Genomic DNA, 22,455 nt, shown 5'->3' with positions numbered 1-22,455 from the left:
CTCTCCTGGGGCTTGCTTGCTTGTTTGTTTGTTTGTTTGTTTGTTTGTTTGTTTTGTCTTTTCTTTACTTTGAAATAGAGCAAAGAACTGGGGAACATGCATCTGACACCATACTTCTTGCTGGTTTAGAACAGAAAATATCTGTGAAACATTGTGCTCCATTAGGAAGGTAGTTTTTGTAAAGTTTGGTGTTCTTTAAGGTAGGAGTTAGCAAACTGTTCCAGGCCAAGCCTGTCCTGCCACAGCCCTTTGTATGTATTGAGAGCTAAGAGTAGCTCTTACATCTTTAGTTTAAAGTTGTAGTGTGTGTGATTATGTCTGGGTGGGTGTACTCGTATGTGAGTGCAGGTGACTGTGGAAGCCAGAAGCACTGGGCTCCTCGGACCTGGAGTAACAGGGTTAGAGAGTGCCGAGCTGCTCACGTCAATGCTTGGAGTTGAACTCAGCTCTCTGAAGACCACTCTGTGTTCTTAACTGTTAACCTGTGTCATCTTTAGTCCTTTTACATTTTAAAATAATTAGGCAGGAATGATTTTACGACATGTTAAATTTTTAAGAAATTCATAAAATTATCCCAGTAGAGTTATTGTTAGTTCATTTTGCATGTAAGATGTGGCTGCTTTTTGCCCTGCAGCCACAGAGGTGAGCATTTGAGCAGACCGTATACCTCAAGGCTGAAGATATTTGGCCTTTGGCCAAAAAAAAAAAAAAAAATTGCCTTTTTTCTCTTCTTTTTGAGACAGGAGGTCTTTATGGCTGTCCTTGGCTTAGAACTTACAGAGATCCATCTGCCTCTGCCTCCAGTGCTCTGGAATTAAGGTGTGTGCCACCACCACACCTGACTCCCTTTTAAATGCTTGCTTGTACGGCTGGGGCTGTAACTTAGCAGTAGAGAGCTAGGCTACGTACATGTGCTGCTCCCAGGCACCAGTCTTCTGTCTGTCTCATTTTTATTTTTTAAATAGTTGTTTGTAGTCCTCTGAATGTATTTTTTTGTCTTAATACATTTATATAAAAACCAAGAATTTACATTTTGAATCTGTGTATTCCGTCTATCAAAACCAGTATTTCTCTCCAAGGAGTAAGTTCTATGTGTGTGTTTTAATAAAGAAGCACATAACAATTACCATCTTTGTTTAAGAACGCCTGGCTCTTTGTTCTAATTTTATTCTTTTGTTAGTACGTTAATAAATATTTGCCGGTATTTTATGTATAGCTTACGCAAAGACAGAAGTGTAAGTAGCTGTGTGGAGTGCAGTGACTCTCAGGCATCTGAGCTGAGGCACCTGGTCAGGCTTCTTCACCCTTCCTGATGGAGTTTAGAGGGACAGCAGCTCTGCTTCTGTGGACATTGGTCCTGGGTGTCACCGGCCAGTCCTCTGTCAGAAGCCTGCGGACTTCCTTTCTCACTTCTGCTTTCACAGTTGCTTTCCCTGCCTGGGGGAGATGAGGTTTCTACTTTTGTCTTTGTCATTTCTTCTTTTCATGACTTAATAAAAAAATTCCTCATAAATTCTCTTATGAGGAGAATTTTTCCTCTTTTTAATCTGATTTTCTCATTAGATTAGGAAGAAAGAACTACTGATTTTTTTTTCCTCCCCTTATTTAACATGTGTTTGCCATTGGTTTATTTCTTATATTATTTCTTAAAAGACCCTATTCCTTTAAAATTCTGTGTTAGGATCTCCCTCCCTCCCTTCCCTCCTTCCTTCCTCCCTCCCTCCCTCCCCTCCTCCCTTCTTCCCTCCCTTCCCTCCCTTCCTCCCTCTCTCCCCTCCTCCCTTCCTCCCTCCTTCCTTCCTCCCTCTCTCCCTCCCTCCCTCCCTCCCTCCCTTCCTTCCCTCTTCCCTCCTTCCTGTTTTTGGGATTTCAGGTTTCCTGCTATGATACCCTGCTGGCAGATGATGTAGTTACTTCTCCTCTGTCCCTGTCACATCTCCCTGCTTTATTGTTCCTTCTTCTAGGAAATGGCAGATGCCTTCTTTTCAGTTTCTTTGCTCAACTTTTCTTTCATCATGAAATTTCTAGCTTCCTTTAACAACTTTTTAAAAAAGACTTATTCATGTTTTTTATGTGTCTCACCTGCATGTGCGTGTGCATACCACATTCATGTTTAATGCCTGCCGAGGTCAGGAGGCTTCAGGTCCCTGGAGGTAGGGTTATGGATGGTTGTAAATGAACCCACGTTCTCTGCCAAAGCAACAACTGTTCTCAACTGCTGAGCCCCCCTCTCCACCCCCTTTCTCTCCAGCCCCAGCTCCTGGCCCTACAACCAACGTTTTGGTGTCTGGGATCCGTTTTATCATGAAAAACATTTAATTTAAATTCCAGAGCTTCCTTACCCCTAATTCATTTGTGTGTAGACACCATCTCTGGTCTGCCCTTCTGAACATCAGTATCTGGTCTAGATGAGTGGTTCTCCATCTTTCTAATGCTTTAACACAGGGCTTCCATTGCTGCCTCATAACTAATTCTGCTAATGTTATGACTCCTAATATAATATCTGATGCAGACAGTCCTGTGGTTTTAGGCAACCCCTGTGAAAGGGTCATTCATTTACCCTCAAAGTGTTCACAACTCACAGGCTGAGACCTATAGATGTCTTAGTCAGGGTTTCTATTCCTGCACAAAGCATCATGACCAAGAAGCAAGTGGGGCAGGAAAGGGTTTATTCAGCTTACACTTCCACATTGCTGTTCATCACCAAAGGAAGTGAGGACTGGAACTCAAGCAGGGCAGGAAGCAGGAGCTGATGCAGAGGCCATGGAGGGATGATCCTTACTGACTTACTTCCCCTGGCTTGCTCAGCTTGCTTTCTTATAGAACCCAGGACCACCAACCCAGGGATGGCACCACCCACAATGAGCTGGGTCCTCCCACTCTTGATCACTAATTGAGAAAATGCCTTACAATTGGGTCTCATGGAGGCATTTCCTCAAGGGAGGCTCCTTTCTCTGAGATAACTGCAGCTGTGTCAAGTTGGCACACAGAAGCAGCCAGTACAACAGGTCTAGACTGTCATCTTGTTCTGTACCTATTTTGTGCTATTTCTTCTGTCTGTCTGTCTGTCTGTCTGTCTGTCTGTCTGTCTATTTATTTTTACACTCCAGATTTTATTCCCCTCCCGGTCCACTCTGTCTGTTCCACATCCCATACCTCCTTCCCAAACCCTGTCTCCAGGAGGATGTCCCCACCCCATCCACCCCACCAGACCTCTAAATTCCCTTGGGCCTCCAGTCTCTTGAGGTTAGGTGCATCTTCTCTGACTGAACCCAGACCTGGAGTCCTCTGCTGTTATGTGTTGGGGGCCTCATCTCAGCTGGCGTCTGCTGCCTGGTTGGTGATCCAGTCTGTGAGAGATCTCGGGGAGTCCAGGTTTATTGAGACTGCTTGGGCTATTTCTTGAATGAGTTGTGTGACTGTCTTACCTCCAAGGACCTTTTCTTAGAGGCCTTGCAGCACAAGTTGTGCGTTCTTATCCATTGATTTGAACTGGAGGGAGAAACCGTTTGTGGATTCTGTTTGGAGACTTGACAGGAAAAACTTTGATTTCGAGATTATCTTTTATATTGTCCTTTGGATCCAGCACTGAGGCCTGTGGTCTCACATGACTGCTCTGTTGTTCTAAAAGTAGTTTCTGCAGGGGTCGCTAGGTGAGCTGCACTCCTGCAGGGGATTCAAACTGAGAGGCCCCCAGAGGAGGCTTTCCTGGTGGTCAGAGTTGCTCCTTCGCCTGCCTGCCTCTCATCTAGGAGTTCCTGGTTACAGGTCTTGGGTTGCAGTTATGAAGCAGTGAAGCTCCTGGTGAGGTCATCCCTGGGGAACGCCTTTAGGTGCTGGCTCTTTGTGTTCTTTTGTTTGCAGGTGTAGATACTTGGTTTGGATCCAGTCGCCCCTCCCCCTTCTCTTTGCATTTGTTATTCTACATAGTCATGGGTGTTCTGAGAATTTTAGGAAGTCAGATTTGCTCTTTGAGTTGTTCTCCATGGGATCATATTGCTCTGCTTGTGTTGGGTGCCATTCTCCGTGTTTGGCTTTTGTGCTTCATGATGTGCCTGTTCAATGAGGTTGCTTTTCTTGCTTACTAAGGTCCTTTTTCTAAAAAAAAAATAAATAAATCAGGAATTCTGTCTTCTGTCTGTCTATCTGTCTGTCTGTCTATCTATCTATCTATCTATCTACCTACCTACCTAATTTATTTATTATGCATTATTGAGCCTGGCTTTCACTTCATAACTAGCCTTGGCTGATCTGGAACTTGCTTTGTAGGCCAGGCTGGCACGGAAACCACACTGGACCTTGTGATGTGGGTTTTATCTGACCACAGATAGAAAGTGTGCTCTCTGGATTAATAATGGCTGAGTGCTTTGTTCATGGTGGCCTTGGACAGTTCAGTCCACAGCCTGTTCTGTGCTTATAAGATGCAGACGTCAGCTCTTCTAGCCCATGTTAGTCTTGGTAGATGGTTCGGCCTTCATGCCACTGTTTTTCTCTATTTTTCCTCTTTCCCCCTTTCCTCCACCAGCCCCACTGATGGTTTCTTGAGATGGCTTACTGCCCACAGTGCTGCTTTTCGTGGAACCAGTCACTAACACCAAAACTTAAACTAGAACAGGGAAGGGAACTAACATCTCCCTAAAAACCACAGGATGAGCTTTGTTCCCGTGGAGAAGAAGAGCTAGGTACTTTGCTTTCTCAGGACAGAGAGTACACCCATCAGCGATTGGTTGGCAGGGGCTGTCCTTTCTGTAATGTGGAAAGTCAGCATCGTACAGCTGGAGTCTCCCCTGTTGGCTCCAGCGAATGAGGAATAAGAAATTCTATCAGATTTTACTGTATGTATTTTTTTCTAGAATTTTTACAAATGAGGTCTGAAGGTTTTTTTAATTTTAATATTAAAAATATCTTAGGCCTGGTGCCATCTACCCATAATAACAAGTACTCGAGCACTGAGGCACAATAGCCTGACTATAACGGGAGACCGTGTCAAAGCAGAATCAAAAACTTCTTCAAACTGTACCTCAGGGTCGTCTGATGGGTTACGGGGTCCTGGGTAGATGTGTGCAGCCTATGTCTGCACTAGAATTGGACTGGGTCAATTAAAACCCAGCCAAGTATGCTCCCCACCTACCCCATGCCATTCATAATACAGAAAAGTGTATGGATTCATGCATGAAAATTGCTTTTTATTTTAATGCCTCAAAATTTTGAGCCTTAACGGTAACTCTGTGGAGCTTATAAAAACCACTGCAACCTTACTGCATGAAAAATTACCCTCTGGAAAATTTCCATCCCCGTTGTTATACATTATAAATTATTTCTCTAGTGCGCACTGCTTTACACTGCAGTTGAACCGTTTCTCCAGCACCAGCCTGCTCTCTGTACAGAAAGTTATTGGGCTGGGAGGCGGCTCTCTTGGTTAAGTGCCTGTGGTACCAAGCATGAGGGAGGATGGCTTTCTGATCCCAGCAGCTGGTCTAACCCAAGCTCACTGGCCAGCCAGCCCAAACCGTGTGGGCGAGGTGTGTGTGTGTGTGTGTGTGTGTGTGTGTAACTATTAGAGAAGCAGTCAGGGAAGATTGCTAAAGTTGTCTGCTGGCCTACGTGAACATACAGTAACCCTACCCCTCCGTATTCATAGATTCTCTCCCTTTCCTCTCCTCTCCCTTCCTCTTTCTTCCCTCTCTGTTTTCACTGTAAGTAAGAAAAAAGCCTCACTGTATTTCATTCATTTCTTGGGTACATAAATCATAATGTACACCTTAATTTTTGCAAGCTGTTCATTTTTAAGTAGCCAGCAAATACTGTAGACAGGCATTCTCTTGAAAATGTTTGTTGTTAACTGTGTGTGTATATGTGTGTCTGTGTGTGTGGGGGGGGGGATTTAGGAGTATGGGTGCCATCAGAGGACAGAGGTGTCAGATTCCTTGGAGCTGGAATTAAAACTTGTAAAGTCACCCAGAGTGGGTGCTAGGAACTGAACTTGGGTCCTGTAAGAGAAATAAGCCCTCTTAGCCCCCCAACTTGAGTCTTAGGGGTAATTTATTCTATTTTGTGCTGCCTGGATTGTTGTGTAGAACTGATCATCTAAAACTTGCCTTCTAGAAGCTGGTTTGTTTCACTTTTGCCTTTGAAATTTCTGAAGGGCAGAATGGTACCTCTCAATGGGAGTGTGCAGTTTATGGTGGTTCTCTTTGGGAACTAGCCTTCGAGCTATAACTGTCTTGGTAGTCTTGGGTTCTATAAGAGAGCAAGCTGAGCAAGCCAAGGGAAGCAAGCCAGTCAGTAACATCCCTCCATGGCCTCTGCATCAGCTCCTGCTTCCTGCCCCGCTTGAGTTCCAGTCCTGACTTCCTTTGGTGATGAACAGCAGTGTGGAAGTGTGAGCTGAATAAACCCTTTCCTCCCCAACTTGCTTCTGGGTCCTGATGCTTGTGCAGGAATAGAAACCTGACTTGAGACAAATCAGGAAAGTGTTGGACCAGAGAGTTTTAAATTCTGAAGACAGACCCAGGAGGTCAGGGCTTGATCTCATCCATTGTTCTTTTAGGGGCTCCAGTGGAGCACAGTCCTGCCTCCCCTTTATCCCTGTGGTGGCTGGCGCTGCCTGTACCTGGCACAGCAGTGAGTGGTTTAGTAGTTAAGTCCGTCTGCTCTGGCTCTGGCTCTGGCTCTGGCTCTGGCTCTGACTTCGGTAGGAAATGCAGGCTTTCACTCCTACTCCCTGCTCCTAGACCAAATTCTTTGCTAGAATCTCTTTGGATGTTTAACAAATACTCCTGAGGCTGGGCAGCATTCTGTGGCTCGATAGAGTAGCATTCAGTGGTCACCGGAATGGAGATGGGATTTTCTGTAGGTCTGTACTTAAGTCGCATTCCATCCTCTTCTATAAAGTACAGCTTAGATCTGATCCCTTTAGGCCGCTGCCCGTGATTCCTCAGGGAGAGTGGCAGTGCACTTTACACCCCATGGTTCAGAGGTTCTAGGAATTCTGCCAAAGATTACGTTGACTGTCTTGATGGCAACTTAGTTCCTGAATTCTTACCAATTTTCTAGTTGGCTGACTTTAGTCAGAGTGCTGTGCTAATGAGTTCTTGAAGTTTTAGAGAACGTCATACTTTTAGATGGTTCACTTTACTTACATGACTTGCCTCAAAGTTCCTTGACCTGACACATAAAATATTGTGACCAGGGTAAATCCTGTCACCCGCCTTAAGCATGTTTCATCTGTAAAAAAAAATTTATTCTATGTCAGGTTTTTGGATTGTTCAGTTAGATGATATATAAAACTACTTAGGAAAGTTAGTAGTCCTTTTGTGTCTAGTCATCAAAAACAGGACACCCTTAGCCTAAACTCTTTACCTCCCAGACAGTTTCCACTTCACAGACCTTAGTCTGTGTTACTTAGTGGTCGGAGGACTTGGACTGGACCCTGTGCTGTGCGGTCCTTACTTAGTACTACCACTAGTTAGCCGTGGAGTATATTGTGTCTTCTAGCTTAGAAGCTATGCGGCCCATTTCCGAGCTGATATATAAGAGATATGGGTTCAGAGCAGGTGTGGTAGCCCACCCCTGTAATTCTAGCACTCATGAGGATGAGGCAGGAGCATTAGTATGACTTCAAGGTCAATTATGATACATAGTCAGTTTAGGGCCAGTAAGGATATGTAGAAAACCTTGTCCAAAAGAAGAAGAACAAAGCACATAAAAGCCCCCACCCTACCACAGGCCTTTCTCTTGGTTGTCTGGCCGGCCAGCCTTTGAGAGAGTGCGTGTGTAACTTTGGGAGGCGTATGGTTTAAAAGCAAGGTTTCCTCAGTCCTTATTACTACTGTGTGTACGATACGCGGTGAGAGTTGAATTCTGGTTGTCGACTGCCAAAACGTGTGCTGCCTGTTGTTTCACACATGAGCTATGTGAGGACAGTAGTTTCCCATGCGCCCTTAGAGCTCCAGCCTTCTGCCTTTCTTGCTTGAGTCAAGACTTCTCTTGGGCTTCCCAGGGGAGGCTCCGGTTTCATCATTCGCCTAGAATATGAAGTTCATGAAGTTCATGCTGGTGTTTCTGAGGTTCACCAGGAGATCAGCAGAGTACTTCCTCCAATATGCTGTAAACTGAGGCCCTCAGCCTTGCTCCTTTCACTGAGCCACAGTGTAAGACACATTGATCTTTTTAGGCAAGGTGTAGTTCCCACACAGTCTTAGAAATACAACCTGTAAATGTGTTATTCTTATTTTAAAAATAATGGTTATTTAATTGTGTTACAGAACTTTTTTGCAAGCAGATTTTACCCATTTTTCTTGTTGTCTCAACTAAGGTGGTTCCTTCTGTGGAGAATTTCTGTTTTCCTACCATAGGAATTCCAGAGATTTAAGCAAGTCCAGAGAAAGTCCTCTTCCCTGTTGTCAGTAACTGACTGGAGCCCTCAGTCAGTCTTTTAAAGGCTAACCTGAGAGCGGGTGGAGGGAGGGAGAGGCGGGTGAGGAAAAGGCACTGGTGGGCGTCGTGAACTTGCATAGTAGGACTGACATAGTGTTATCAGTACAGCTAAGGTCATGCTATCTCATGGTTCTCGTGGTACGATTGGTACGATTAACCGGACCTCATTCTCACCTTGCAGGTGTGCTCACCCCCGAGGAGGTGTGATCCAGAGCGTTTCTTCCTGGAAGCATGGCTCGGGCACACAGTACGTGGGCTCCCGGCCGACACAGTCATGGACTGCTGTGACGCCCCAGCAGACGTGGGCTTCGCCAGCAGAGGTGGTCGACCTTACCTTGGATGAGGATGGCAGGCGTAAATACCTTCTGTAGTGGAGTGCCACTGTCTCTGCACTGGTCCTTCCAGCCCTCCTCTCCGTGACATGGAAGTTCATTTCATAGCTTCAGCTTCCTAAGCTGTTTGTGGCATTTGTGGGATGGAAATTCATGGTAGCTCCCCCTTTTTATTAAAATAATTCACTTAGGAAAATAACAGCACAGAGAAATAATTTTTTCTTTTCCTCAATAACAATATGAGAATGGTGGATTTTATTAGACAGCTTCATTTTGCTTGGTGATCTACCTTAAAGTCACCCTCCATTTAGAATAATATTTTACTTACTAGACAAAATGGATTTCAGGTTTTGAATCTCATATTTATTTTTCTGTATAATGAAATTAATATCTAGATGTGACCACTCTCTGTCACCTCATTGTCACTCCTGGTCTCGGGCATTTGCACACAGATTAGTCAAGTTCTCCTCATTGGCGCCTGGTAGGGCATGTGCATTTAGAAACCCCTTCCTTAGATGTGGAGGACAGAAGTGTTATAAAATATATTTTTCTTTAGCTTACTTCTTCTGCCTTCTTTCCTGACAGCTCCTTGTTTGCCACAACACAGATATTTGAAATGCCCCTTTTATTTCCAAATACTATTAAGGGGACTCAGTTGGTCTCTTTGTTGCAATAATTCCTAATTCTTGGAGATTTTTCTGGATATCTGAAGAGTGCATTGAGAGATCAGTGGGAAATCTGTATCTTCCAACGTTTCCCTCCTGGTTTATTCAAACAGTAAGCAGACATGGAAATCTGTTACTCAAGTAGGAAGGCTGTAAGAGGCAGAGTGGCATCAAAGTCTGTAGGCACTTGCAAATCTGAGCAGACAGTGCCTTTCCTCACATCTGGTTGCTCCAGAGAGGGTGCGACCACTGTTTAACTGGACCCCAGGCTGTGTTTGTAAGTTTTCTTCTCTGCCTCCTAAAAGTATGTATTCAAGAGAAATCAAAATATATTGTAAGGAATCGGATGCAAAGCACATCAACAGTACTGTAAGTCGCACAGTTTAAAGCATTAGAACAGGTAATAGAAACTTCAGGGAATTTAGGAAATGCCAGCGGAGGAACTCTGTCGCATCAGTACTACCCTTTCCCTATAATGTTGTAGTTACTAGTGAAGTACTTTTAAAAAGCAATACCTAGAATTAGAACACGCTGTATTGTGCACAGGGGGAGTGAAGTAATATTGGCCTGGAAGACTTCACGTGTTTTTGTTTCTGCTTCTGTTTTCATTGTTACGTGCGGTGTTGCTATGTCCTTTTGCCTCCCTCTTCAAACGCCTTGGTGGTTCCTCCTCATTACAGGGTGAGACCCGCCATTTTCATTCAGTGCACACACACTGACCAGGGATCCACTCTGCATCCAGCACTGTGCAGGGTCGATGCTGTGGAGGCCTGAGAGGAATGAGGCACAGCCTGCCTGCATGCTCCTGCATGAGTCTGCCTGGCTCCATCTGCCTGGCCTTTCTTTTTCCTTACACAAATACAAGTTCACTCATTCTTCTCCTTGTTAATTGAGTTCTTTTGTAGACTCCTCCTGGAGGGCGTTTTTGAGCGCCTGCTTGTTGATCCTTTCAGGGTGTCCTGCCCTCTGCTCACCAACTGCTCATTTCCCCTTCAGTCTATGGCTTTACTACTCACTAGGTTTTAAAATCATGAATCTCCAGTTGTAGTGCATTGATCACTCTCACCTGGCCACAATCCTAGATAGAAACCAAAGACCCAGAGGCCAGAGCTAAACAGAGCTTCTGAAAATTCACTGCTGGTATATCTTTGGACTTTCACATCTTGCTTTAGGATTAATTTATTGAGTTTTACTGTTACACAGTTTTTTGTTTTGTTTTTTTTTTTTACTTGAATTAAAATACTCAACAAAGGAGAAACATAATTTCTGGTCTGTGTTTTCCAGAAAATCATTGGTAAGAGAATACAGTGGAGGGTATGACTTGAAGTTTTTGCAGCTTATCTCTCTCTTCCCCAGTGTCAGGGCACAGCCCACTTTAAAGAATGTTTTTGCATTACTTATTTTCATGTTAATAATGTTTTGTTCAAGTCTATATAGCAGGTGGTTTCCCTTGACATTTTATTTAGCCATCCCCTGTCTTTGGGTGCACTGTGGACTGGGGACAGAATGGAGTTGCAGCCAAACTCTTTTCTGGCCTTTTATCTTAGGTTGCACACAGATACTCCTGATACATGACCCTGACTACTTGACTTGGTGCACCGGAACGGAGAGTTAGACATTAATATTCAAGGAAGTGAAGGCATGCTTGAAGCAGTCTGCTCTCTCTAGCAAGTATGGGACTTTCCCATCTGATGCCTAATTAAGAGGGCAGTTGAACTCCTTGGTTATTACTACATCTAGGAGAGTGGAAATGTGGTTTGTGGCAAGGTGTTACAAATTCTGTGACATACAACTCTTAGAACATTTGAAATTTCTCTGGAAGTATTGTTTGCTAATCAAACCTTTACATTTGGTACCATAAGGAGTTCTTTATGCTTTGCCAAGACATTGTGTGAGGGTGACAGTGGGATCACAGATTACCTTATGCCACGAATGTGATTGATTCCCTCCCCTCCAGTCTGAAGAAGCAGAAGCAGAAGCCTGGCTGTTTGTCACTGTGTCGGCTCTGCAGTTACAGAGCAGTGGTTCTCACTTGTGGGTCGTGACTCCTTTGGGGGTGAATGGCTCTTTCACAGGGCTGCAGCATTAGGAAGGTTGTAGACTGACTGGATGATGTCAGTGGCAAGGGATTAGTCCTAGCATGCGTTTGTCAGCACAGCTCTTAGCATGACCTGCCCAGTTTGCCAGCTCAGTCATTCGTTCACCTACTGTTAGCAAACTAGCACCACAAGGAATTTAAGACAGATGTTGCCTGCTTCTTTTGTCATTGTGTCACAAGGCTTGCAAAAGCCTGGGGCACAGTTTAGTCTTAGTTTTGACTCCCCCCCCTTTTTTTTTTTAAAAAGGCAAAGAGCCGAACCCCAATTCCTGTTGTCCCATATGTGTGTGATGTGACTTCCATGTGTATATAAAACTATTGCACCCTAACCAAACTTCCTCAGACTGTGCACTGTTTGTTTAAAATAATCACGTATTTTAGTTCAATGCTGTTGTATTTTTTCTTTTTATTTAAAACACTACTTATTCTCTAACAAATTTCAAAGGGTAGAGATCTTTAAAAAAAATCACTGGAAACGAGGAAATGCGTTTGTTGTTGCTTTGTTCTTTAAAGAGTGCAAAGGTCGTTGGCTCTTTTGCTCTTCTTACCTTGAACATGAATTGTCAGCCATTGTGTGGCTAGGACCCAGTGCACTTGGTGTTCACAGACCTGCTGTTGCTGGCCTGAGCGTGGACTTGATGCAGTGACGACAAATCATTGCGTAGAAGTAATGTTTCCAAATGTGCAACTCAAGTTTGTAAATGAAATTTGGTTCTTTACATCATTATTTAGGTTTTGTTTCCATTTAGTATTTAATGGTCTTTGGAGAAAAAAATAAACAGAGTGTTATATATATATTTTTTGGTGCAAGATAAGATTTTGTTTTTTGAAACAAGTCTGTAGCATAAAGGTTAAACTATTTTAAGATAAAATAAAAATAGAGTGTATTTAAACAATGACATTTTCTGAGAATGTTTTTTTTTTTTTCCTGCCTCAGTTAATAAGGTCTTGCCTGGAACCTTTCCCAAGCTATCCTTTGGAAGTGAAAACATGTTACATTTTGTTAACAGACCATTGTAAGAAGCCTAGTTTTCTAATCCATATCTGTGTCCTATTTCCAAGATGTGTTACTAAGTAGCCTGTGTCAGGTCTAGGGGGAGGCAGTTTAACGGGATTAGGGCTGGCTCAGTTGGTAAAGTACTTGCCAAACCTGGGTTTGATTTCCCACACCCAGGTAAAAAGCTGGTGACACACTCTTGGAGCATGGGTGGCTACACACTGGGGGGGTGGGAGGGTGTAAGACAAGAGGATTGGTCCCTGGAGCGTAATGTCCAGACAGGCGGACTCTGAGGAGGTGGATGGCTCCTGAGGATGACAATGCGTCCCCGCCTCATACACACTTGTGACAGTTCTACATTGGCTTCCTTAGCCTGCATCTCCCTTTAGCTAGGGCCAGTGAGATTTCAGGCACTGTCGAAGGGACTTTTGCTCTCCAGAACAAAATTCTATTCGGAACTCATCACTTTTCAGAAAAAAACCATGCCGGGTCTGCTTTGCACGGGATTAAACACTGTCTCACACATAACCACAGGAACCCTTTCCCTAGTCTGGCTCTGCCCTCAGAGTTTATTTGGTTACAGAGCAGAACATGTCATGGCTTTTGTAAAAGGCACGAAGAATGGAGATCTGGGGAGAGACCGAGCTCCTAAATCCGTCACCCAGAATCCAGTACTTAGTGGCTCTCTTTACCAAGCAGGGGCTGTTTCCATTTTGTTTGAGACACCTTCTTCACACTGCCTGGTACTTGAAGCACCTGCCAAGAGTTTGTGGTCACACAAACGCCTCTTCGACTCTAACAGAAAACCGTTTGCCATTTGTGGAATAGTCCCACGCAAATAGAGTAATATGTGACTAGTACTGTCTCACCTGGCCTTCCTGCTGGAGTCTTTGCCAGACTGTGGTTTGCCTGCCCTTACTGTAGAGGTTCTCGACCTGTGGGTTACGGCCACCACAGGGTCCGCATAGCAGAGGCTTACATTACTATTCATAACAGTAGCAAAATTACAGTTACAAAGTAGCAACCAAGAAGTTTATGGTTGGAGGTCACAACATGAGGAGCCATATAAAGGATCACACTGGGAAGGTTGAAAACCACTGCCTCATTTGGTTTGATTTTTAATGTAGGCAATCGCCTCACTGTAACTTCAATCTAAAAGGAAAAAATTACAGAGAAATCATATAGATAGATAGACACAGAGAGAACAGACAGACAGACATAGTTACACACGTAGTTATACACAGACAGATATAGTTATACACATGCATACATTTGATTTTAGGTATGTTCCTGCTCCGGAAGGAGCAGTCAGTCCTCTGAGATCTCGGTATGTATGATTCTCTTCTCTGATCTCCCCCCTAACCTCCTTGAGAAGGAGTTTTACTGTGTAGCCCTGGCCGTGTGTATCAGACTGACCTTCCACTCACAGTGATCTGCCTGTTTGTCTCCACGTGCCGGGATTAAAGGTGTGTTCTGTCATATTCAGAGTCTTCATTGTCATCACCATCCATCATCAGCATCAGAACCTTGGGGGCCCCAGAGATGGCTCAGTGGTTAAGAGTCCTGGCTGGTTTTTTTTTGTTTTTGTTTTTTTGTTTTTTTTTTTTTTTTGGTTCTTTTTTTTCCGGAGCTGGGTACCGAACCCAGGGCCTTGCGCTTCCTAGGTAAGTGCTCTACCACTGAGCTAAATCCCCAACCCCGTCCTGGCTGTTTTTACAAAGGATTTCAAGTTCAATTTCCAGCACCCACATTGCAGTTTATAACCGCCTCTAATTCCAAGTCTAGGGGATATGATATCCTCTTTTGAGGGTTCCAGACACATACATATACATACATACATACATACATACATACATACATACATACATATGTACATACATACCAATGTACACATAAAATCAGTCTAAATTTTAAAATGTTTACCCCCACCCCCCATCTTCTTTCTTGATGCCCACACTAAGGTCAGAAAACAACTTAATAGCAGCCAGTCTTCCCTTCCATCCTGTGGGTACCAGGGTCAAACTGATCCATAGAGTCAGGGAAGTTCCTGGGCTACAGTGGAAGGCTGGCTCAGAGAACCTGCCTGGAGCAAAAGGATGCAGCACAAGAGCTGTGAGCTCAGAAGATGAACCTGAGTATCAGACGCAGGGAGAAAATGCCCGCTCACCCCGAAGCCACAGCACCTCGGTCCTGCTACACCCCTGCTCTACCTTTCAGGATGGTGGGGCTTCGTGCAGGGGTCCCCGTGTGTGATGAGGATCCACGATTTCTTTCTGCTGGGCCTTGGTGTTACACTTGATGGGTGAGTGAAGGTGGGCACGCATCCAGTGAGTAAGTGAACTCTGCAGAGAGTGGCACGGTGGCCGGTGGGATGTAGACTTCCTGTGCTGCCTGGTAACACACCCATTTGTTAGTTTTCTCTATATCACTTCCTACTCACTGCTGTAAGAAGCTTGTGGGAACCCCCCTGCCCTTTGTGCTTTGGGAACTGGCACCTTAGAGGAATTGGATCTGTTCCCCTCAAGTAACACAAGTCTCGAGTGAGTTGGCGAAGTGGATCTTCACGCTATACCTGACTGTAAAGCAAGTTTGACGTTAGGGTGGATCATGATCCCGTGGCAGAGCTTGTCAGCAGGTCAGAGGCAGGTGAGTGACCTACAAGACAGCAGATAACCTGAGGAAACTGGATGCTAAAGGGACTTGGGGTGCATGGGTTTGTGTGTTTTAATTTAGAGAATACTTTATTGGTTCTTTTTTTTTTTTCCTTTTTTTTTTTTCCAGAGCTGGGGACCGAACCCAGAGCCTTCCGCTTGCTAGGCAAGCGCTCTACCACTGAGCTAAATCCCCAACCCCTTGGTTCTTTATAACTCTAACAGAGCCGTTTGGGAATGAGCGTCATTGTTCGGTAGTGCTATAGGCTTTCTGGGTTCACACTCACTCACAAAAGCTGTTCAAAGGACTTCCGGTGCACTCTGGCTGAAGTTTTCAGAAGGTACTGGATGACCAGCACCCACACGGCCTTGACTGGGAACCCTGCTCTCAAAGTTCCAAAAGAAGGCTTTTTTATTTTTTCTAAATTTCCACATTGGGTAAGAAGTCTTAAGGATTGTTATAAATTCACAGATCAGAAGCTGGGCAGAGGTGTGACAACAGATTCAGATTTACAATGCAGACTTAGCCAGGACAACTTCATGCTTTATATGATTTAAAATCCTCTTTTCTCTGATTGATGTTTCCCTTTGTTTCTTTTTTAAAAAGATTTTATTTTTAATCATGTCTGTGTGTGTGTTTGTGTGTGTGTGTGTGTGTGTGTGTGTGTGTGTGTGTGTGTGTCCGTGTCTGTGTGGGATAAGTGCTAAGTGTCTGTGGAGGGTAGAGGTCAGGTCCCCTGGGATTGAGGTACAATGGCTGTGAGCTGTAACCACACTCTGGTGTCTCTGAGAGCCACACCCACTAGTAACCACCGTCTGCCTCTTCAGCCCCTCCTTAAGTATTTTTGCTACTGGTGTTAATTTCTTCCAGCCAGAGGAGAATGAGAAATCTTTCAGAGTAGATAAATGTTTGATTGGGCAAGTGGACAGAGATTTGAACATACAGACCAAAACCACACAGTATGCATCTGGGCTCAGGCTTTGGATTGACTCTGGAAACTTCCGGTAGGAGATTCTATAGCTATGGATCCTGAGAACAGATGGTCTATAAGCAAGAGAAGATGCAAGCTGGTATTACAGAATGACATAATTAGGAATAGATAAATATTTTTCAAAGGAGACTGGGGAGTAGCAACTTGTTTCCTGGCTTCTGGAGCATCATTTTCCTCAGTAATTGGGGAAACTGGAATTGTCTAGTAAGGCTGAACAGGTCTCTTACATCAGGATCAGGTAACTTCTTGGGATGGTCCCTTTAGTTGTGTCACATGTGCGTAGTGTAGAGAAGGAAGTCACAGAGACACTTCACTTAGTATAAGCCAGTTTGTTTCTTTAAAAGCGGGATCACTGAAAATAACCAGAGACAGTGCTGTCACGCGAAGTCCTTGTATGTTGTATGTGGATATAAGTCCACATGTGTACACGGGTAAGAAGTAAAGTGTGTTTAGACTGTGGGTTATAGTTTTAAAGGAAGGAGGAAGACAACAGTCAGGATAGGGAGAAGTGGAAAGCCGTGGTTTTTTTTTTTTTTTTTTTCTTCGGAGCTGGGGACCGAACCCTGGGCCTTGCGCTTCCTAGGTAAGCACTCTACCACTGAGCAAAATCCCCAGCCGAAAGCCATGGTTTTAAGGAGAAAGTTTATGAGCATAAATTGCTTCTTGCCACTTTTCCATATTGTGCTGTTTCAGTGTGAATCCATCAAGATGCGTTCGCCGCTCTCCTAGGCCTCTGTGAAGTTGAATAAGGAGAGGTGTGTGTGCACTTACGTCAGCCACAGCAACATGACTGTCTCAGTAGTGGGGATTAGAGGAAAGGCAAAATGCAGAAGATTGAATGACGTCACTTTGAAACTTTAGAAATGGAAGCAGGGTGTTGGGAAGTGTTACCGTGTTCTGTCTGTGCCCTCAGGACTGAGATTCCCCTCTATGGAATCACCCTCTATACCACGATTCTCTGAGGAGACTCATAGGAAACTGGATGTCCTGGAATCTGGAAATGATTCTCTGCACTCAATCAGAGCCCTTAGTGATGCCCTGGAGGCCCCAGCACACACAGGGGAAGAGAAACTTGGAGACAGGCAGATGGGCCTCTTGCAAGAAGAACTGGAGGAGTCGAAGGCGAGAGAACTAAGAGATGAACGGGTAGAAAGGGCGATGCAGAGTCAGCTGGGATCCAATGGAGGCCGTCTCGGAAAGCACACGGGGGTGGGGGGAATTTACGTTCCTTAGCACCCATCCGAGATAAAACCACAGGAGCTATTGTCACAAGGCCTGAGTGCCGCTGCCTCTTCAGAAGCCCTTGGATGATCTGTTCCCTTTCCTGAGACTGTCTTTTAACCCGAGTGCTTAAACCTCTGTAAGTCCCTTTCAAGAGATGAAGTAGCACTGCATATTGACAAGGAGGACATATGAGTGCGTGGGAAAGACAAACAGCACAGTTAGGGGTAATGTGTCCCCGGGACAGTTAGCAGCTTTTTACTACAGTTTCTTAGGTTGGGTAATAGCAACGCAGAACCACAGCAGTTTTGTTTGTTGAGACAGGGTTTCCCAGTGTAGCCCTGGCTGTCTGGGACTCCTGTAGACCAGGCTGGCCTCCTAAGTGCTGGGGTTAATGGCGTTTTGTGCCACCACCAGCCGGTATCAGAACAATGACAGTTTTGTCTTTGTTTTTCTGAAACAAAAGTTTCACCACGTTTGGCCTCGGACTTGTTACTCTTTTCTTTTCGTGTAGTAGGGTTTCATGTAGCTTGGCTCCTTGTTTTAATATTTAAATAATTATTTAATACCATTTTTGTATTAGATATGTATGATAGCCCCAAAAGAGGTTTAAGTGGAATAAAAGCCCCTTTCTGGCTTTCTTAACGTGTCACTAGAAATGCGTGTGTTCTGGGGCTGGTTCCTGTCAGCTGCTTGTACCACTTAGCGATATCACCAAGAGCACGGGCAACGTGGCTTTATTTATTTTTCTGATAATTTCGTCTTGTTTAAATTCAAGGCTTTTGAACTTCAAAGGATACCACCAAAAAGTAGAGAAGACTACTCACCCAACAGGAAAAAGTATTTAAAGGGCTCAGCCTTGTGTCTGAATAAACTCTTATGGCTCAATTTAAAACCATACACAAGTAGACAAAGGCCGTCTGTGGTGACACACAGCCCTTGGGAGACAGAGGCAGGTGGCTGTCTCTAAGTAGCAGGCTTTTCTTCATTCATCGTGACCAGAGACCTGAAGAAACAGCTTAAGGGTAGCAAGGTGTCCCAGTTTGGATTCTGTGAAGAGACACCATGACCAAGGCAACTCTTACAAAGGTAAACATTTAATTGGGGCTGACTTCCAGGTTCAGAGTGCATTATCATCATGGTGGGAAGTGTGGCTGCTTGTAGGCAGTTGTGGTGCTGGAGAAGGAGGTGAGGGAGAGTTCTAGCTGATCTGAAGGCAGCTGTGTGCCATACTAGGCATAGTTTGAACTTAGAAGACCTCAAAGCCCACCCCCACAGTGACGCACTTCCTCCAACAAGGCCACACCCACTCCAACGAGGCCACACCTCCTAACAATGCCCCTCCCCATGGGCCAAGTATTCAAACGTGAGTCTAGGAGAGGCCATTCCGATTCAAACTGCCACACTAGGTGTATTTTGATTGAGGGTGTTTCTGTCTTATCAGGGAGGGGAAGGCATGGTAGCGCAGGTGTCTCAGTCTGTGGTGTGGCCCTGTGAAGCAGCAGCTTGTTTACATTGTGTCGGATCAGAACCTGAAGCCAGTACAGCCACCAGCCAGGTCTTAAAGCTCTACGGTCTTCAGAACATCCCAAGCCAGGAAACACGGGGGGTGGGGGGATGTTCATAAACGAGAACCTGCGGGAGACATAGATTCAAGCCAATGCAGACGTCTGGCATCAAAGCATCCAGGGAAGATGACAGATTTAGAACCTGCCTCTCTCTGATGTGGTGAATGAGAGTCAGGGTAACAAGGAGAGGAGGAGAGGGAACCATTAGAACTCCCAAAGGAGTTGAGCGGGTGCAGGGAACAGCCTCTGAAAAGAACAGGCCTCCACCCACACAGTTCCTGGGGGTCAGGGAAGGCAGAGCCCCATCTGAGAGGCAGTCCAGGCGGCAATGGAGAGAAGAGGACAGGTGGCGGGAGTCACTCCTCTCTGAGGACTGAATTCAGCTCTTTAGACGCCCGCCTGCCGAGGCAGCAAGAGCCTCCACCGCTGAGCCTGAGGCATTTCACCAGCCTCCTCCACCCCCACCCTCCCTCCTGTCTGATTGTTTTGAGCCAGGATGTCTAGCTGAACCTGAAGCTCACTGAACAGCTTAGGGGCCACCCAGCAAACTCCAGGGATCATCCTGTCCCCGCCTCCCTCGTCAGCCTTTATTTTTTTTACATGGATGCTGGGCGTTATTGAACTCAGTTCAACAAGCACTTTATCAACTGAGCCGTCTCTGTTTTATACTCTATTTCGTTGTTTTTTTTTTTGTTTTGTTTTGTTTTGTTTTGTTTTGTTTTTTTTTTTTGTTTTTTTTTTTTCCCCCCGCTCCTGGAGCTGAGAACCAAATCCAGGGCCTTGCGCTTACTAGGCAAGTGCTCTACCACTGAGCTAAATCCTCAAACCCTCTATTTTGTTTTTACTTTCTTTCTTTCTTTCTTTTTTTGGAAGCTTTTATGGATGTATTTATTTACGTTTCTTTTCGTTCTTTTTATTTTTATTTATTTATTTTTTTATTTTGAGACAGGGTTTCTCTGTAGTTCTGACTGTCCTAGAATTTGCCCTGTAGACCAGGCTATCCTTGAACTCTTGCCTCCCAAGTGCTGGGATTGAAGCCGCACACCACCATCATCACCCCGCGGCTTTAATGTCTTAATTCCTTTATACTTACAATTTGCTTTGGTTATTAAATTTCTCATCATTGGTACTGTTCTCTTCCTCTTAACCGTTTCTCTTCCCAGCATTCTTTCCTCGCCCCCGACCTCCCCTTTTTTCCTTTTTGAGACAGGATCTTACCATGTTCTATAACCCTGACCGGCATGGAACTTTCTAGTAGGTTGGTCTGCCTCTGCCTCTGCCTCCTGAGTGCTGGGATGGAGGCTGTGTCTGTCACCAAGCCTGGCCTTTGCTCCTCCCGGTTCAGCTTTGGTCTTGGTTTCCCCTTTCATCCATCTCTTTGCTTAATCTCATTCATTTGCCATTTCTGTATTTGCTCAAAATACTTTTTAAATTGCTGGTCCACCCTGCGGTGTTGGCTGTGTGCTGCTCTCTCCACTGTGGTATGGGTGGATTTGACGTGCGTCTCTGCTCTTACTCTTGTAAACGCCGGCTGCTCTTGGTGCTCTTAGCATGGGTGATGTTTCTCTTTTGTAAGTGATACTGGGCACTGAACCCTCAAGAGTGTGTTGCTCCCTGAGAAGATACTGAAGTAAAACTAGGAAGTATCCATCCAGTGGATGTTCAGACTGATACACAGAGATATAAGTAAAGCAACATGGCTGCCGGAGAGCAGGGCTGCCATGTAAGAGAGGTCGCAGACAAAGAACTGCGGGTAACCAAGGAGCTGAGAGTGGGAGAAATGGCCTTCCCCAGGGAGAGCACACGGCTTGGTTGGTTAACCAGTACCCAAAGGGCAGCCCTGAAAACATAGGCATAGGTGTAACACACAGGATGAGCACATTGTATTTACATACTGAGGGACAGACGTGCACACGTGCGTGCGAACACACACACACACACACACACACACACACACACACACACACACACACAGATGGCTCTGTTAAACACACTTGTTGATCTTGCAGAAGTCTTGGGTTCAATCTCCAGCACACACACAGGGTTGCTCACAACTGTCTGTAACTCTGGTTCTCATGGATCTGATGCCCTCTTCTGGCCTCTGAGGGCACTGCATGCACACGATGCATCTGTCTGTCTGTCTATCTACCTACCTACCTACCTACCTACCTACCTACCTACCTATCTATCATATACATGTGTGTATGTATACATGTACTGGAAACACTCAAAAATAAACAAAACCTTTTAAATGGTAATTTAGGAATATACCAACTACCTTTGGAATTGAGGATAATATATTTGAGCTGTTAATATCTTGGTGCCACTAAATGTCACAGACACACACACACACACATATGTATATATATATATGAATGAAAGGACTATATGGGCAGAAGGTGTTTCAAAGGAGAGGGAAGGGTAGGCGAGCAAGAGAGTAGTAATGCAGGACCCAAAAGGACAAAATATTGCATCTTAATGCAAAATCTAGATGTAATCATTACAGATGTGTGCACATACATACACATGTATGTATGTGACAGGAAGGTAGACGGGCACCTATTTAGGGGAGGAGAGTGACCATCATTGAGGGCGGAGGGTAGGCACAGTAGGTGCAGCGTGAATTTTTTTGTCAACTTGAGGGAGGAAGCTCGAGTTTTCTGAGCAGAGGGAACCTCGATTGAGAAAATGTCCCCTCGGATTGGCAGTAGACAAGCCTGTAGGGTATTTTCTTGATTGATGACTGATGTGGAAGGGCCAAGTCCACTGTGGGCAGTGCCATCCCTGGGAAGGCGGTCTTGGAATCAAACTGGGCAAGCCAGGAGGAGCGGACTGGTGAGCAGTGCACCTCCATGGTCTCTGCTTCCTGCCTTGAGTTCTTGCCTTGGCTTCCCTTCAGTGTCACTTGGGAGGCGTAAACCATAATGAACCCCCTATTGTTTTCACCAATAAAAAATGTAAGTTTGTATTTAAGAGCCGGGTAGCATTGAGTGCTGGAGAAATGGAGAAACTAGTCCTTATGTCCTCCTGGTAGGAGAATAAAATACTGGAGACTTTTTGAGAAACCTTTCAACTGTTCCTCAAGTGGCTAGTCCTATTTGATTCAAAATAAAACATGAATGAGCCTTTCGATCACATTAAATGGTAAAAGCCACTTATGAAAAAGATTGCATATTTTTCTGTTTACTGGAGATGTAGATTACACTGGTTGTCGAGGAGAACAGAGGGGCTGAGTGCTAACGTATAAGGACTGTCTTTGGGGACGATGGGGTAGTGGGGATTGTATAGTGGTGGCCTGGAGAGGTGGCTCAGCCGGTTAAGAGCACTGGCTGCTCTTGCAGAGAATCAAAGCTTGGTTCCTAGCACCCATGTGAGGTGCCCTGCAACTCCTGTTCCAAAGAGTCCACTGGCATCTGTGGATACTGCATTCCTGGGTGTGATGCATCTCTGCCTACTGTCTGTCTGTCTGTCTGTCTATATCTATCTATCTAT

General features: G+C 44.9%; 1 protein-coding gene across 4 annotated transcripts in view; it reads left to right on the top strand.

Moving 5' to 3' along the window:
- Positions 1-12,433, top strand: part of Ark2n (arkadia N-terminal like PKA signaling regulator 2N) — an 89,656-nt gene extending 77,223 nt beyond the window's left edge. For 3 of the 4 annotated variants that reach the window (XM_063277296.1, XM_039096776.2, XM_039096777.2), the window contains one exon: positions 8,621-12,430. In XM_063277296.1, the coding sequence (XP_063133366.1) occupies positions 8,621-8,810 (190 nt within the window). In that variant the 3' untranslated portion in view covers positions 8,811-12,430. Of the gene's footprint in view, positions 1-8,620 lie in introns of all 4 variants that reach the window. The other variant, NM_001107374.2, reaches the window with a different exon arrangement.
- Positions 12,434-22,455: the final 10,022 nt, after the last annotated feature.

Source organism: Rattus norvegicus, chromosome 18, assembly GCF_036323735.1.
Source record: "Rattus norvegicus strain BN/NHsdMcwi chromosome 18, GRCr8, whole genome shotgun sequence".
NCBI lineage: Eukaryota > Metazoa > Chordata > Mammalia > Rodentia > Muridae > Rattus > Rattus norvegicus.
This window is presented reverse-complemented; position numbering and strand designations above follow the sequence as displayed.